Source organism: Bubalus bubalis, chromosome 6 (genome assembly GCF_019923935.1).
Source record: "Bubalus bubalis isolate 160015118507 breed Murrah chromosome 6, NDDB_SH_1, whole genome shotgun sequence".
Classification (NCBI taxonomy): domain Eukaryota; kingdom Metazoa; phylum Chordata; class Mammalia; order Artiodactyla; family Bovidae; genus Bubalus; species Bubalus bubalis.
This window is the reverse complement of record NC_059162.1, coordinates 16,055,291-16,069,661: the sequence shown is the minus strand read 5'-3', so window position 1 is coordinate 16,069,661 and position 14,371 is coordinate 16,055,291. Positions and strand designations below refer to the sequence as shown.

The 14,371-nt window shown below is 52.0% G+C and overlaps 1 protein-coding gene and 1 long non-coding RNA gene across 2 annotated transcripts; one reads left to right on the top strand and one right to left on the bottom strand.

Moving 5' to 3' along the window:
* Window positions 1-2,946: 2,946 nt before the first annotated feature.
* On the bottom strand, window positions 2,947-3,918 carry LOC112585546. The gene is made up of 3 exons (XR_003109963.3): window positions 3,722-3,918; window positions 3,383-3,456; window positions 2,947-3,146 (listed from the first exon to the last, which is right to left on the bottom strand). It is a non-coding gene; the product is annotated as an uncharacterized LOC112585546 (long non-coding RNA).
* A 181-nt stretch (window positions 3,919-4,099) lies between these two features.
* On the top strand, window positions 4,100-13,933 carry CHRNB2 (cholinergic receptor nicotinic beta 2 subunit). The gene is made up of 6 exons (XM_006040795.4): window positions 4,100-4,292; window positions 5,578-5,723; window positions 5,912-5,956; window positions 6,372-6,481; window positions 7,238-8,207; window positions 11,880-13,933. The coding sequence occupies exons 1-6, from the start codon at window positions 4,229-4,231 to the stop codon at window positions 12,048-12,050; spliced, it is 1,506 nt and encodes a 501-aa protein (XP_006040857.3). The 5' UTR covers window positions 4,100-4,228; the 3' UTR covers window positions 12,051-13,933.
* Window positions 13,934-14,371: the final 438 nt, after the last annotated feature.

The following is a 14,371-nucleotide window of genomic DNA, read 5'->3' as shown; positions in this document are numbered from 1 at the left end:
GTTATTGCCAGCATCTGTTGGATCATCAAAAAAGCGAGAGAGTTCCAGAAAAACATCTACTTTGGCTTTATTGACTACGCCAAAGCCTTTGACAGTGTGGATCACAACAAACTGTGGAAAATTCTTAAAGAGATGGGAATACCAGACCACCTGACCTGCCTCCTGAGAAATCTGTATGCAGGTCAAGAAACAACAGAACTGTACATGGAACAACAGACTGGATCCAAATCGGGAAAGGAGTGCGTCAAAGCTGTATATTGTCACCCTGCTTATTTAACTTATATGCAAAGTACATCATGCAAAATGCCGGACTGGATGAAGCACAAGCTGGAATCAAGATTTCTGGGAGAAATATCAATAACCTCACATATGCAGATGACACCACCCTTATGGCAGAAAGCAAAGAGGAACTAAAGAGCCTCTTGATGAAAGTGAAAGAGGAGAGTGAAAAACTCAATAATCTTAAAAATCTTAAAACTAAGATCATGGCATCTGGTCCCATCACCTCATGGCAAATAGATAGGAAACAATGGAAACAGTGACAGACTTTATTTTCTTGGGCTCCAAAATCACTGCAGATGGTGACTGCAGCCATGAAATTAAAAGATGCTTGCTCCTTGGAAGAAAAGCTATGACCAACCTACACAGCATATTAAAAAGCAGAGACATTACTTTGCCAACAAAGGTCCGGCTAGTCAAAGCTATGGTTTTTTCAGTAGTCAGGTATGGATGTGAGAGTTGGACTATAAAGAAAGCTGAGTGCCGAAGAATTGATGCTTTTGAACTGTGGTATTGGAGAAGACTCTTGAGAGTCCCTTGGACTGCAAGGATATCCAACCAGTCAATCCTAAAGGAAATCAGTCCTGAATATTCATTGGAAGGACTGATGCTGAAGTTGAAACTCCAATACTTTGGGCACCTCATGCAAACAACTAACTCATTGGAAAAGACCCTGATGCTGGGAAAGATTGAAGGCAGGAAGAGAAAGGGGGCGACAGAGCATGAGAGGGTCGGATGGCATCAGCGACTCGATGGGCATGAGTTTGAGCAAGCTCTGGGAGTTGGTGATGGACAGGTACGCCTGGCGTGCTGCCGTCCATGGGGTCGAAAAGAGTCAGACACGACTGAGTGACTAAACTGAACACTGTTATACCTTTCAAAAAAAAATGTTCCTCACCATCAGAGGCCTTGGGTGTGTCCCACCAAAACCTTGCCTGTTCGCTGTTTTGCCTGAGGACTGATACTCCTACATGTATCCGTCACCTTGTGTGGTTCTGGGCCTGTCCTCTCTTCCTGGTGGGTATGGGAGGCGTGTGTGTGGAGACATGAAGGAGGCAGGAAGGGTGTTCAGTTCTCCTCCACCACTGGGTGGTTGTGCTCAGAGGACTCGGAATAAAAGCTGAGAAATTCGAAAAGAAAAGGTAGAGGCCAAGGTGAACAGGCTGCCTGAACTGACCAGAAAGGAGCATCAGGGAGTGACCAAGGGCCTCAAGCAAGCAAACGACTTTCCAGTCTCTCAATACAGAAACAAGCAACCACTCCAGAGAGAGATTTTCAAAAAAGAAGACTTTTGCAGCCTTCTTCTATCACCCAGCATTCACTGCAAGAGGAAAGGACTGAGCACTATCTACATGGAAAGCTCCACGTCCCTCTCTTCTAGGAGTTTGAAATGCCTTTTAGCCACCTTTGTCTTATTGGCTTTCTCATCTTTCAAATCTGAACTTTCATCTCTACCCCTTCTGGGCTCTCAGGCACTATGAACTTCTCTCTCACCCATACTTCCAAAGCACCTTGTTTTCACTCTTCTAGATCAGCCACCACATGATGTCACAAGTCTTTGCCACCAAACCGTGATCTCCTTTGTAGCTAGGACTAACTAAGTCTTTTTGATCACCGCATCTTTGATAACTATACAGTAGATACCCAACAATCAATCTTAATTGTTGAAGGCAGAGGGGGTGGGGAGGGAAGTCTTCTTCCCACCTTTGACTCTTTTCCCAAGTGGAGTGACTACACACATTCCTTCTCTTTTCTGTGAGGCTTTTATTCTCCACTTCTTTCCTTGGTTCTCAGATTTCTTGAATTCTTAAGAGATGATAACATGTTTGCACATGTATATGCCTTGGACCTTGTGGTGCAGATTTATGGCCAGTTCCACATGCTTTGGGCTTCACTGGTAGCTCAGATGGTAAAGAATCTGCCTGCAATGGAAGAGACCCAGGTTCTATCCCCAAGTCGGGAAGATCCCCTGGAGAAGGGAATGACAATTCTCTCCAGTATTCTTGCCTGGAGAATTCCAAGGACAACCCCGGGGTCGCAGATAGTCGGACACGACTGAGCGACTAACACTTTCACTTTCTTTCCACGCACCTTATGGAGACTGTAGTCCTCCCACATCGTCTCTAGCCCTTTGCTGATACTTGTTTTGCTTTTCCTTCTCAATTCCAGAAACTAGGTACATGTATATAAGTTGCTTTTGGCTGAGCTTTTAGAGAGGAATTTTTCTCTACATGTTAAAAGATTTCAGTCCTGTACCAGCCCTTTGGCTTATTTGTTGAACCCTCACAATATGCCCGGCACTGTGCTGGTTCAAAATCTAGGAGGAGAGATAGCTACCACCTTAAATTGACTTATTTACTCATTTATCATCCTCTGGAAACATGTCTCAGGGCACCTGACATAATCTTTGGTCAGGCATAGCTTCCTTAAGGAACTGATGTTTCTGCCAGGTGTTCAAAGTAGAAAGTGGCTGATGGGAAATGGGTGAAAACAGAATCAAGGGAACTGCACGTTTAAAAGGCCCTGAAGCATGGAGGATGGGTCCAGTAGTTAAGATTTAGTGCTCCCAATGCAGGGGGCCTGGGTTCCATCCCTGGTCAGGGAACCAGATACTGCATGTCACAGCTAAGATCCCACATGCAGCAATGAAGACCCAGTGCAGCCAAATAAATTTAAAAATGAAAGAAAAATAAAAGGTTTATTTCAAAAATAAATAAATAAAGACATTACTACGAGGAGTGCGGGGCTGCGGGTACTGGCCCAGAGGAGGTTGAAGAAGTAGGCAGAGATGGAACAAGACAGTGCCTTGATGTCTGATAAGGCTGCTTTAGTCAGGAATCTTTTGGTTGAAACTGAAAAAAATCCACCTAGGAAAAAAGGGAAGCCTTTATTGGCTCAGAAGTTAAAAGTTCGGGGCTTTTAAGATCAAAGATGTCATTGAGTTTTGACACCTCTGTCTCATCTTTGCTTTCCTTTGTGTTAGCTTCATTCTTGGGCTGGTCTCTATGAAATCATCCTCTGATTCCCCCTTGTCACACAGAAGTCAAAGACTGGAGAGGAACAGAATGTGGGTGAGAAAGGCTAATTGATAAGGGCCACTTACCCTTCCACTCTTGAAGGTCACCTTCTTTTCAGGAGATGTCCACATGTCCCCACCTTAGATCCCCTGGATGCCTTCTGTGGAGGTATGGAAGGGAACAGATGAGGGGATCCTGTTTCTAGACTCCAAATTGTTTGCTTTCTTAAAATAGCAAACCTACAGTCCTGTCTCATTCTCTAAGGGCCTCAATGCATTGTCTTGGTTGCATCCTCAGCCTTCCCAGGAAGCGGGAGCATTTGGGTTTGGTAAGAGAAAAAAAGGAAGGTGGGACCCAGAAACTCTTTTTGACTCCCATTCCCCCTCATTCTGGCCCTTGGTCCCGGGTGCTTATCCGGTCCTGACCTGTTCGTCTTACTTGCGCTTTCTTCCTGAGCCTTTTCAGACCCTTCCAGGTCCTGCCCCAACTTTGGGGTTTCAGAACTCCTCCACCGTCTGGTGAGCCACCCTTATTCCGCCTCACGCACACTCTAACTAAGCAGGACCAGCAGAAGAATACCCCAACCAGGGACCCTTTTTATTCTGAGCTCTGGCGCTTCCGCCTCCGGGGCGGAGACTCCTCCCTCTCACCGTCCCAATTGTATTCCCTGGAAGAGCAGCCGGAAAAGCCTCCGCCTGCTCAGACCGGGATAAGCGAGAAGCGGGTTCCTCCTCGCTCTTGGAGCCCGAGGAACCGCCGTGGAGATTATCACGGCAGCACCAAAGGCTGTGAGCACACTCTGGGCTCCGCTCCCGCCCGGCGCGGGCGGCTCAGGAGCGGCTTCAGCACCACGGACAGAGCCCCGCCCGCGGCCTTCCAGCCTGGGGCGCGCTCTGGCACGTTTAGGCGAGCTGGCGAGCTATGCCAGAGGCATGGCCTGGCTCTCTGGTCCCAAGGCGCTGCTCCTCAGCTTTGGCCTCCTCGGACTGTGCTCAGGTAAGGACAAGTCGCCACGCTCTGTCTCACTCAGGCTCGCATTTGTAAGGGAGGGATCCCTATGGTGAGAAGTCTCTGGGGATTAGGAGAGAGACCCCCCAGGACAGCTGGGAGTACCTGGGAGACTGAACTGGGAGAAGGACTTGCTCGAAGTGATGCGGAGAAGAGAGGGCAACCTGGGCAGTGGTGGTGGGGAGGGTGTGGGTACAGAGAGGAAGGAAGGAAGGGATCTCCCCAGGATTTCTGGGGTGGCAGGGAGGGGAGACTCTGATTGCAGCTGAATTGCTATTTAACTTCCAGTGAGCCATTATCTCAAGAAAATCTACCTGGTTCAGCCCCCTTACTTGGCTCTCCATCATTTCCTGTCCCTCATATTGGGCTCCTGATTTTGCTCACTCCACAGGGGCAAGGCAGGAAACGGAAACAAGCAACTTCTCAACTCTCTTGGAGGGTGGACGGGAGGCTCGGAAGGGAAGAAGCTCTGCCAGGCTAAGGCTCTGAGGACGTGGGGGTGCGTTCGTGCAGGGTTGCAGGAGATAGTGTGTGGTGGGGCAGGTACAAAAGGAATTTACAACCAAATGAGCTTTCCACATCTGCCTGCAATCTCATGAGAGGTGAGCTCCTGTATGTGTGGAACTTGAGGCTAAATATACGCCCTGTCCCACACAGCTCAGGTAGCCCAATTATTCTACTCCAACCCAATACCTTTTCGGGGAGGGGGGTCACAGCCAGTCACATGGAGAGGCGCATAACATTACTTGTACACAGAGATGGGCGCCGACTGAGAAGAAAGGCCGTATTGTGGGACACATATAACTCTTCTCCTTTCACTACCCTCTAAAACCTTCCTTGAACTGTAGATATCTTCTAGAAGAAACCATGGAAACAGAAACTTCAAACCTTTTGAAATCATCCTCTGAGACCTTGCAGGAAGAGCACGGTCTCCACTGATCCTTGAAGAATGGGTTTTTAGTGGGAGGGTTTTGGGGGACTGTCTGGGCTTCTTGGTCAGTGATCTTAGAGAGGGACTTCTCTATGAGGGGCTTCCATGGGGGCAACCTAAGAATTTTGCTGTCTTCTTAGGGATGAGCTGTGGGAAGCTATATGAGGGGCTTCCATGGGGGCAGCCTAAGCATTTTGCTATCTTCTTAGGGATGGGCTGTGGGAAACTACAGCTTCCTATTTGGGCCTAGGTTGTCCCACTTGCCTAGGGAGAGTGGGATCCTGGGTGGGCCCTCCTTGCTGTGTACTTACCTCTTGCCCCCCACCCCACTCCCCTGCCCAGGAGTCTGGGGTACAGACACAGAAGAGCGGCTGGTAGAGCATCTTCTGGATCCTTCCCGCTACAACAAACTCATCCGCCCAGCCACCAATGGCTCTGAGCTGGTGACAGTACAGCTCATGGTGTCACTGGCCCAGCTCATCAGTGTGGTGAGTGGGGGTCCCAAGCTCTCTGCCCAGCTACTGAAATTGGCATAGCCATAATATGTTTGCAGTAATTCTTCTGGAGTCCCCAAGGCTTGGGCAGGTGGGGGAAGGAGCCTGGGTGGTGTAGGGGGCCCACAGACTTGAGGGACGGTGGCGGGGGGGCACTTCTCAGCAGCTTCTCTTTCCTGCAGCATGAGCGGGAGCAGATCATGACCACCAATGTCTGGCTGACTCAGGTTAGAGTTCTTCCTGCCCACACCTCTGGGCGTCTCTTTCCTCCATTTTTTTTTTTTTTTTTTGCATGTGCTTTTCCCTCTTTGAATCTCCTCAAGAGACACAGAAATGTATAGACCTCGGGATCTTAAATAACTGGATATGAGTCTTGGTTCTTCCACTCACCAGCTCTGTTAACTTTGAATATGTCAAACACTGCAAGATTCATTTTCTCATTCACAAAATGTAGATTCTAATATCTTGGCTTGGCTATGCAAATTAAATGAGAAGCCACTTTTGCTGGGCCGAGAAGTCACGGTGGCAATGCAATGACTTTTAAAAACTTTAAGCCAAATAGGCCTCCTCTTGTCTCTGTCCTTGACCTTGAGCCCTTCCCAGGGCAGAGGTCGGTGCTGCCTCCCTCTTTCCCTTTCCCAGGAGTGGGAGGATTATCGCCTCACCTGGAAGCCTGAGGAATTTGACAACATGAAGAAAGTTCGGCTCCCTTCCAAACACATCTGGCTCCCAGATGTGGTCCTATACAACAAGTAGGTGACCCTGGAGGGATGGGAAGGCTGGAGGAGAACTTGACAGTGCTCAGGTCTTAGAGAAAGTAAATTAGCTCATGCTGGGGGAGAGAAGGGACTTTTCATTGGCACAGACAAATCACTACTCAGATGGACAAACCCAAACCAGTGAGGTATAGTGTGGACAGCCAAGGTAACTTGGGTCATGGCCAGGTCCCTCCCAGTCAATTAGGACTCCCAGTGTTTGGAGCTGCGGTGTGATACAAACAAGGATTGACAGTCCCCAGTGCACAAACTGATTAAAAAATAGGCTTTCCTGGAGAAATGGTAAGAATCAAAGAACTTGGAGGTCCCAGTTTCTCCCCCAGGTTCCATCTGCTCTCCTACAATAAGCCATCTTACCTCCAAGACCCAAAGCCACTAGTCCCTAGGCTCTAGGTACCATCTCCTGCTCCCACCTGCCCCTGTCCCTCTCCATTGCTCTGGGCTCCTCACTCTGAGCTTCCTGGCTCCCCCAACTTCTCCACCTTCATGTGGACCAACCAGCTTATACAGTAAATGACAAGTAACAGAGGGGCCCCTCAGGCCTTCTGACCAGGACACCTCTTCTCCCCACCAACCCACCCACATCCCCTTCTTGCTTATTAATTCCTGGTCCTTCCTATCTCCCTCTTCCCATACCTCCCTTTGGCTTTCCTCTCTTCCCACTCTGGGCCAGGTGGATGGATAGGGTGGAGGCATGCTTAAGTCAGGGCTAACTGTGCCATCCCTTGGCAGTGCCGACGGCATGTACGAGGTGTCCTTCTATTCCAATGCCGTGGTCTCCTATGATGGCAGCATCTTCTGGCTGCCGCCTGCCATCTACAAGAGCGCATGCAAGATCGAGGTAAAGCACTTCCCGTTTGACCAGCAGAACTGCACCATGAAGTTCCGCTCGTGGACCTACGACCGCACTGAGATCGACCTGGTGCTCAAGAGTGATGTGGCCAACCTGGACGACTTCACACCCAGCGGCGAGTGGGACATAGTGGCGCTGCCCGGCCGGCGCAACGAGAACCCAGATGACTCCACTTACGTGGACATCACATACGACTTCATCATCCGTCGCAAGCCACTCTTCTACACCATCAATCTCATCATCCCCTGCGTCCTCATCACCTCTCTAGCCATCCTCGTCTTCTACCTGCCGTCTGACTGCGGTGAGAAGATGACGCTCTGCATCTCCGTGCTGCTGGCGCTTACCGTCTTCCTGCTGCTCATCTCTAAGATCGTGCCGCCCACCTCCCTCGACGTTCCGCTAGTCGGCAAGTACCTCATGTTCACTATGGTGCTGGTCACCTTCTCCATCGTCACCAGCGTGTGCGTGCTCAACGTGCACCACCGCTCACCCACCACGCACACCATGGCGCCCTGGGTCAAGGTCGTCTTCCTGGAGAAGCTGCCCACGCTGCTGTTCATGCAGCAGCCGCGCCACCGCTGCGCCCGCCAACGCCTTCGCCTGCGGCGGCGCCAGCGCGAGCGAGAGGGAACCGGCGCTCTCTTCCGCGAGGCCCTGGGGGCCGACTCCTGCACGTGCTTCGTCAACCGCGCGTCGGTGCAGGGCTTGGCTGGGGCCTTCGGCTCGGAGCCGGCGCCGGCAGCAGGCCCCGGGCGCGCCAGGGGGCCGTGTGGCTGCGGCCTCCGGGAGGCGGTGGACGGCGTGCGCTTCATCGCAGATCATATGCGGAGTGAGGATGACGACCAGAGCGTGAGTGCACTCAGGGACTCAGGCATGGGATGCGGGGCTGCAGGGCCCCTCAGAAGCTCCGCAGACAAAGCTAATCGGAGTGCAGGATGCTGACAATGCGAGTCTGGTCTGGGACTGTGGGCCTGGGTGCTGGCGCAGCCTCGCCTTTGGCTTCTGGGAGGTGGCGCCGCCTAAGCTGCGGTTGGTCCAGGATGACCTTGCTGCTTCCCGAGTACTAGCATCCGGAGGGAAATGCCTTGGCTAGGGCATCCTTAGTGTCGTTAGTTTTGGAAAGGTGGCCACAAAGGGGAGGAGGCCCTTGTGGGTTTGCAGCTGGCCTGTGGCTGTGTCCCCAGACACCCTCTCTGCCGCTTGTGTTCCCAAGACCATGTTGTTAACCTGCAGCTCTTTGCACAAATGAGGATGAATCCTTGGGGTGCCCCGTGTTGGGGGCAAAATTGAGGGCAGTAGAAAGTGTGTATGGGAGGTGTTGGGGTGGTTAGGTGGCTCCACCGGCCACTGGGAAGAGGACAGAGCCCCAAATCAATATCCGTTTCCTTCTCTTCTGAGTTCTCAGGGAATGGCCTTGTGAAATATTTATGGAGGTGGAGGCAGGTGAAGGCCAGGGCTTCCAAGACCTGCCCAGAGCTTTCTGCACACACGGCTTTTTCTGCAGTGGCTCTACCTGAAGGGGACTCCTTGAACACTGAACCAGGGGATGAGGAGTGGGGAAGACAAGGGGTTGACTTCCCCTCATTTGGGGTTGTGGCTGGCCCTATTCAGCAGTCTTTAATCACGTGGCTGGTTCCAGGCTGCGGCTCAACTGTTGCCATGATAACTGGCCATGTTCCCACTGGGATGCAGTCATTCTGGCCTGGGAAGTAAGGAAGGGCAGGCTCCTGCATTATCGTTTGTGGGGGGTGGGATGCTCCAGAGCCTAGTGTTTCTGTCCCTTGGGAGGGCAGGAGTTGGGGCTTGAGCCAGGGAGCAGGTTATGGTCCTGATGGAAGATGAGAGGGACCGAGGCAAGAGAGGATGGGGCTAGAGGCTCAGAGGTGGCTGAGGCCAAGTGGGGAATGCTGGTGGTGCAGGGGCTCAGCTGGCTGTGCCACTGTCTCTGCCTCCCCCACTGCAGCAAACATATGTAATGTGCATTTACTGAGCTAGGTGACGAGGACGCAATGACCTACTTGGATGTTTCACAGGCATCTCAAACTTAACATGTCCAAAACTGAGTGCTTGATTTACATGCCCACCACCAACTTGCTCCTCCTCTCATCTCCCCATCCTTCAGTAAATGACATCACCATCCACCCAATGGTTTAGACCAGAAGCCTGGAGTGATCCTCGATGCCTGTCTTTCTTATCTCCCCCATCATCCAAATCATCAGAAGTCCTGTCTTGTGAGCTCAACCTCCAGAATCATTCTCAGATTCATCCTTCATTCGCCATCTCCATGCTGCCTCCCTGGCTGTGCCTCCATCAGCTCTTGCCTGGCCCAGGGCAGGGGATTCTGATGGTCTCCCCGACTCAGTTCTTGTGCTTCTCCATCCAAACAATGTCCCCTGCTCACCACATGTCATCTGTCCACAGCTCAGGTCACTGGCTTATCTGACACTTGTTCTAAGCAAACTAAGCTCTTTCCTGCCTCAAGACCTTTGCACATATTGGTCCATCTGCTTGGAATGCCCTTTTTTTTTCCCTTTTAAAAATTATTACTATTATTAATTTTTGCCCAATTGTTGAGAGTAAGTGACCCTTTATCCCAAATACTCCAGCTTTTCTCTCCCAAGGACAGAGATATTGTCTTCTATAACCCAGGCCTGGTGATCAAATTCAGGAAATTAGCATCAATACCTTTATCTGATATAAAGTCCATACTAAAATTTTTTAAATTGTCTCAGTAAAATCCTTTGTACCATCTCCTCTACCTCAGTCCAGGATCTTGAATTGCACTTGGTTGTCCTGTCTCTTTCGTTTGCTTCACTCTGGGACAGTTCCTTAGCTTTGTGTTTCATGGCATAGACATTTTTGAAGGGCCCAGGCCAATTGAAGGTCCCTCAGTTTGCAAGTTGGACACGACTTAGAAACTAAACCACTACCACCACAGTTTGGGTTTGTCTGGTTCCTTCTTCAATTTATTCCTGATATAGCTGGCTTCTTGTCACTTATCAGATCTTCACTTAAGATATTACTCCCTCAAAGAGGCCTTCCCAGATCATACCCTGAATGATATCTCCCCCTCCATTTCTCTGTCCTTTGTTTCCAGGCTTCCCTGGTGGCTCAGATGGTAAAGCGTCTGCCTGCAATGCGGGAGACCTGGGTTCGATTCCTGGGTCGTGAAGATCCCCTGGAGAAGGAAATGGCAATCCACTCTAGCATTCTTGCCTGGAAAATCCCATGGATGGAGGAGCCTGATAGGCTACAGTCCATGGGGTCGCAAAGAGTTGGACATGACTTCACTTTCACTTTCAAGCACCCAAAAGGGTGTAATTATTATTTTTACTTATTTTGTGTTCATCTCCCTCAGCAGACTGAACTGCAGGATGTGTTTGTCTTGCTGTCTCACATCCCCAGTGCCCAGTAGGGTGCCAGGTACACCGGAGGCACAAGGTTACAGAGGAACATGTGTGCAAAGGTCCAGACTCAGACACGAGTGGAACGGCTCTGAGTGGAGGCCAGCTCTCATGCAGAGCCTGTGACTGGCTCCCAAACACAGTGGTTATTCTCTGCTGGATGGGTTTGTTGGCATCTGAGACTCAGTCCTCACATCCTGGGGCTGTTGGAAGGGGCTACCCAGGCAGTTATATAAGGAGTGAGGCCTGCAGGGCAGCCATTCATTCACTAGTTCAACACTCATTTACTGGAACTCTGTGTTTGAGATGCTGGGATTACACAAATGAGTCAGATCAGGCCCCTGTAGTTTACAAGCTCATAGCTTCAGTTGGGGTGGGAGTCGGGGAGGGAGGAGAGGACAGGCATATGAATTGAACTGACAATACGGTGGAGTAAAAATACTGGGCTTCCCTGGTGGCCAGACGGTAAAGAATCTCCCCTGTAAGGCTGGAGACCTGGGTTCAATCCCTGGGTGGGGAAGATCCCCTGGAGGAGGGTATGGCAACCCACTCCAGTATTCTTGCCTGGAGAATCCCATGGACAGAGGAGCCTGGCGGGCTACCGTCCATGGGGTTGTGAAGAGTCGGACACGACTGAGTGACTAAGCACAGCACAGCACAGATAATGCTGAGGGAACCCCACAGGAAACAGAGGTTCATCCTGATCCAGGGGATCAGAGAAGGCGTCATAGAAGAGGTGACATTTTGATTTAGGCTTTGAAAGATCTGTAGGAGCTCACAAGTAGAGATAGGGAGGACTGGAATTCCAGACTGAGAGGAAACCCAGAGGCACAGAGACCTGAGAGGGCAGATGAGTTTGGTAAGTCTGAGTCGGACTTGGAAGAAGATAAATGTTGGCTCGTATTTGTCATGGGTGCTCTTGATTGACTTGGGAGTTTGGGTGGCTGCTGAAGGCAGTGGGGTCACTGGAGTCTTTTAAGCAGGCAAGACTGGAGCCGAACTTTGGAACGGTCGCTCTGGGGTCAAGTGATGTGTGATGGAAGTTGCTTATACCCGATCCAGGCCCCTCTTGTATTATGTGATTGATACCTGAGTCTCCTACCCTTCCTCTCTCCAGGTGAGTGAGGACTGGAAGTATGTTGCCATGGTGATTGACCGCCTGTTCCTTTGGATCTTTGTCTTCGTCTGTGTCTTTGGCACAATTGGCATGTTCCTGCAGCCTCTCTTCCAGAACTACGCCACTGCCACCTTCCTCCACGCAGACCACTCGGCTCCCAGCTCCAAGTGAGGCCCTCTCCAGCTCCATTGCTCCTTCAGCTCCTCTGTTGGACAATAGTTTTGGGTGGAGGAGAGATGAGTGAACCACCAGAAAGAGGGGTGCTGCCCCCACAGACCCATCATTCGCGCCACCTGGAACCCCTTCCCTCCCCTCCCCTTCTCCAACACCCAGCCAGCGCTAACCTGGAGGCTGGACCAACTGTGTGGTGCCCTGGCGGCTCTCTTCCTCTTGGACCAACTCAGGCAATAGTGTTGCTGCTGAAGGATGAAGGCTGAGAAGTGGAGGACAGAGTGAAGTCATTGGCTGCCTCCAAGTCATGGAAAAGGGCTGTGCAGGAGCAGAGGGTGGGACAGGGGCTCCGACGCTGTGCTGGCTGGCCTGAGACCATGCAGCTCAGAAGGGAGACCCGAGGGGGAGAGGGGTCTGGGTGTGACCTGAGGTCTGTCCTCGCTTAACTGGACAGCAGCTGACTGGGTGGGCCTCACAGTGGCCAGGGGCTCCTGCTCAGATGTTAGCCTGGCACTGAGGTCAGAGTCCTGGGGGAGACTTCTTGCCCCACAGCCCCTCATTTCTATGCAGCCCAGTGCTCAGCCCCAGGTCCCCTTCTCCCAGTGAAGGATTCTCCCTAGACTTCCTTTCTTATTCAGGCCAGGGCGTGGGGGCAAGATTTGGTATTAGGGGAGCCTCTGAGTTCCCAATCTTTGGGTGACCTACTTGGAGTGTAAAGGCTAAATTCTCAAACTGTATGAGTTCAGGTTCACAGGCTGTTCCTCCCCCTCCTCCCCACCCCCTACCCCGCATGCAATTTGAACAGACTGGTTCCTGGAGTAAGTAAACTAAAGATGTTAGCTTTCAGCAGATCCAGCCCTTTTGCCCGCAGCAGAGCAGGCTGGGCAGGAGAGGGCTGGCTGTGGAGGCTAGCCAAGCAGGGTGTGAATGGCCAGAGTTCTGCCACATCAGCATGGCTCCTGCTTCCCGTCCTTCTATTCCTGGCTCCATCCTTCCTGCTCTGGCTCCTCCCCTTCCTCCTCCCAACCAAACCTGAGCTAGGCTGCTGCAGAACTTGGGAAGGACAGGTCTGCACAGCGGACTGCAGAGAGCGTGCCCTGGAGACTGTATCCTGACGCTTTTCCCAGGGGCTCCCCTGGCCTATGAGCCTGGGAAACAGGCCTCTTAAGGGATCATCAGGCCCAGCTCCCATCACATGACCAGCTCCGATTTGTGGTCCCAACATGGGCTCAGCCAGCAGGTCACACAGGGGGCTGTCTGCCAAGGGCACCTAAGGCACCTGCCTGACACACCATGCTCTTCTCTGGAGTCCCGCTGGACGCCTGCTTCTGCAGGCACCGAGGAGGTGGGGATACGCAGCGTAAGTGCAGAGCGCCGGCCAAGGAGCGGAGTCTGGGTGCCCTGCCACTTACTCTCAGCCATCCTCAGCAAGTCTGGCTAGGCCTCAGCTTCCTCATCTATAGATTGGGCAACCCCTCTTCATGGGGTTGCTTTGAGGAAGGCGTGATGTCTGTGAAAAAGCCCAGCGCTGCACCTGGTGTAGAGTAGATGCTCGGGGAATCGTCTGAGAGGCAGGCACAGCTGGTAGGCATGGGCTCAGCCGCCTGTTAAGTCAGTCTTCCTCCCAGACCTACCCTTACGCTGGAGGAAATAACCCCCTGAAACAGGGCTGGGGCTGGAGAGATGCCATACAGGGGGTGCTGGGGTGAGCCTAACAGCCTTCTGGAGCCCCTTCAGCAAAGATTTGTTCCATTCCTGGGCTGAGCTCTGGCTCTGGCCTCCTGATGCAGGTGTGTGCTCAGGTCCCCGGAGATCTAGTCCCGTGCTGGCTGTGGAGGAACCATCCAGACGTTAAACCAGCAGCTGCATGAGGTGTGCATCTCCCCTCCTGCCAGAATGGGCCAGCAGACATCTCTTCTGGGGGGTGAGTGTCTTGGCAGTACGGAGACTCCCTTCTCGAAACAGCAGATGGACAGTTGCCTGTATTATCCCTGGACCCACCTTGAACTCACAGCCCCAAGGAAACATCCCAGAACCTGGAACAGCTATTGAAAAGGAACTCTCCCTCTGAAGGGGAAGGTGCTGACCTGAGGCCTTCTTGCCCAGCTCTCCCGGGCTCCTTGCCAGGGCCAGGGCTGCTGGGGAGGCCCCATCAGCTGCTGTCCTGGCTGGACTTGCTTCCAGTACTTGCTGCAAGTGGCTGTTGTCCAAGTAAATTACTCGACAGTGCCAGAGGGGCTGCCAGAGAGCGGCTTGTCCGACTCCTCTCCACGAAGCCCACCGACACACAGGGAAATCCAGGCCCGGAGGTTGTCTGCTGC

What these genes read in the sequence shown, in the direction of transcription:
- CHRNB2 (XM_006040795.4), top strand. Translation starts at nt 4,229, where the DNA reads ATGGCCTGGCTCTCTGGTCCCAAGGCGCTGCTCCTCAGCTTTGGCCTC. An exon ending in CCTCCTCGGACTGTGCTCAG is followed by an intron (nt 4,293 to 5,577) that starts GTAAGGACAAGT and finishes TCCCCTGCCCAG; the next exon opens with GAGTCTGGGGTACAGACACA. An exon ending in GATGTGGTCCTATACAACAA is followed by an intron (nt 6,482 to 7,237) that starts GTAGGTGACCCT and finishes ATCCCTTGGCAG; the next exon opens with TGCCGACGGCATGTACGAGG.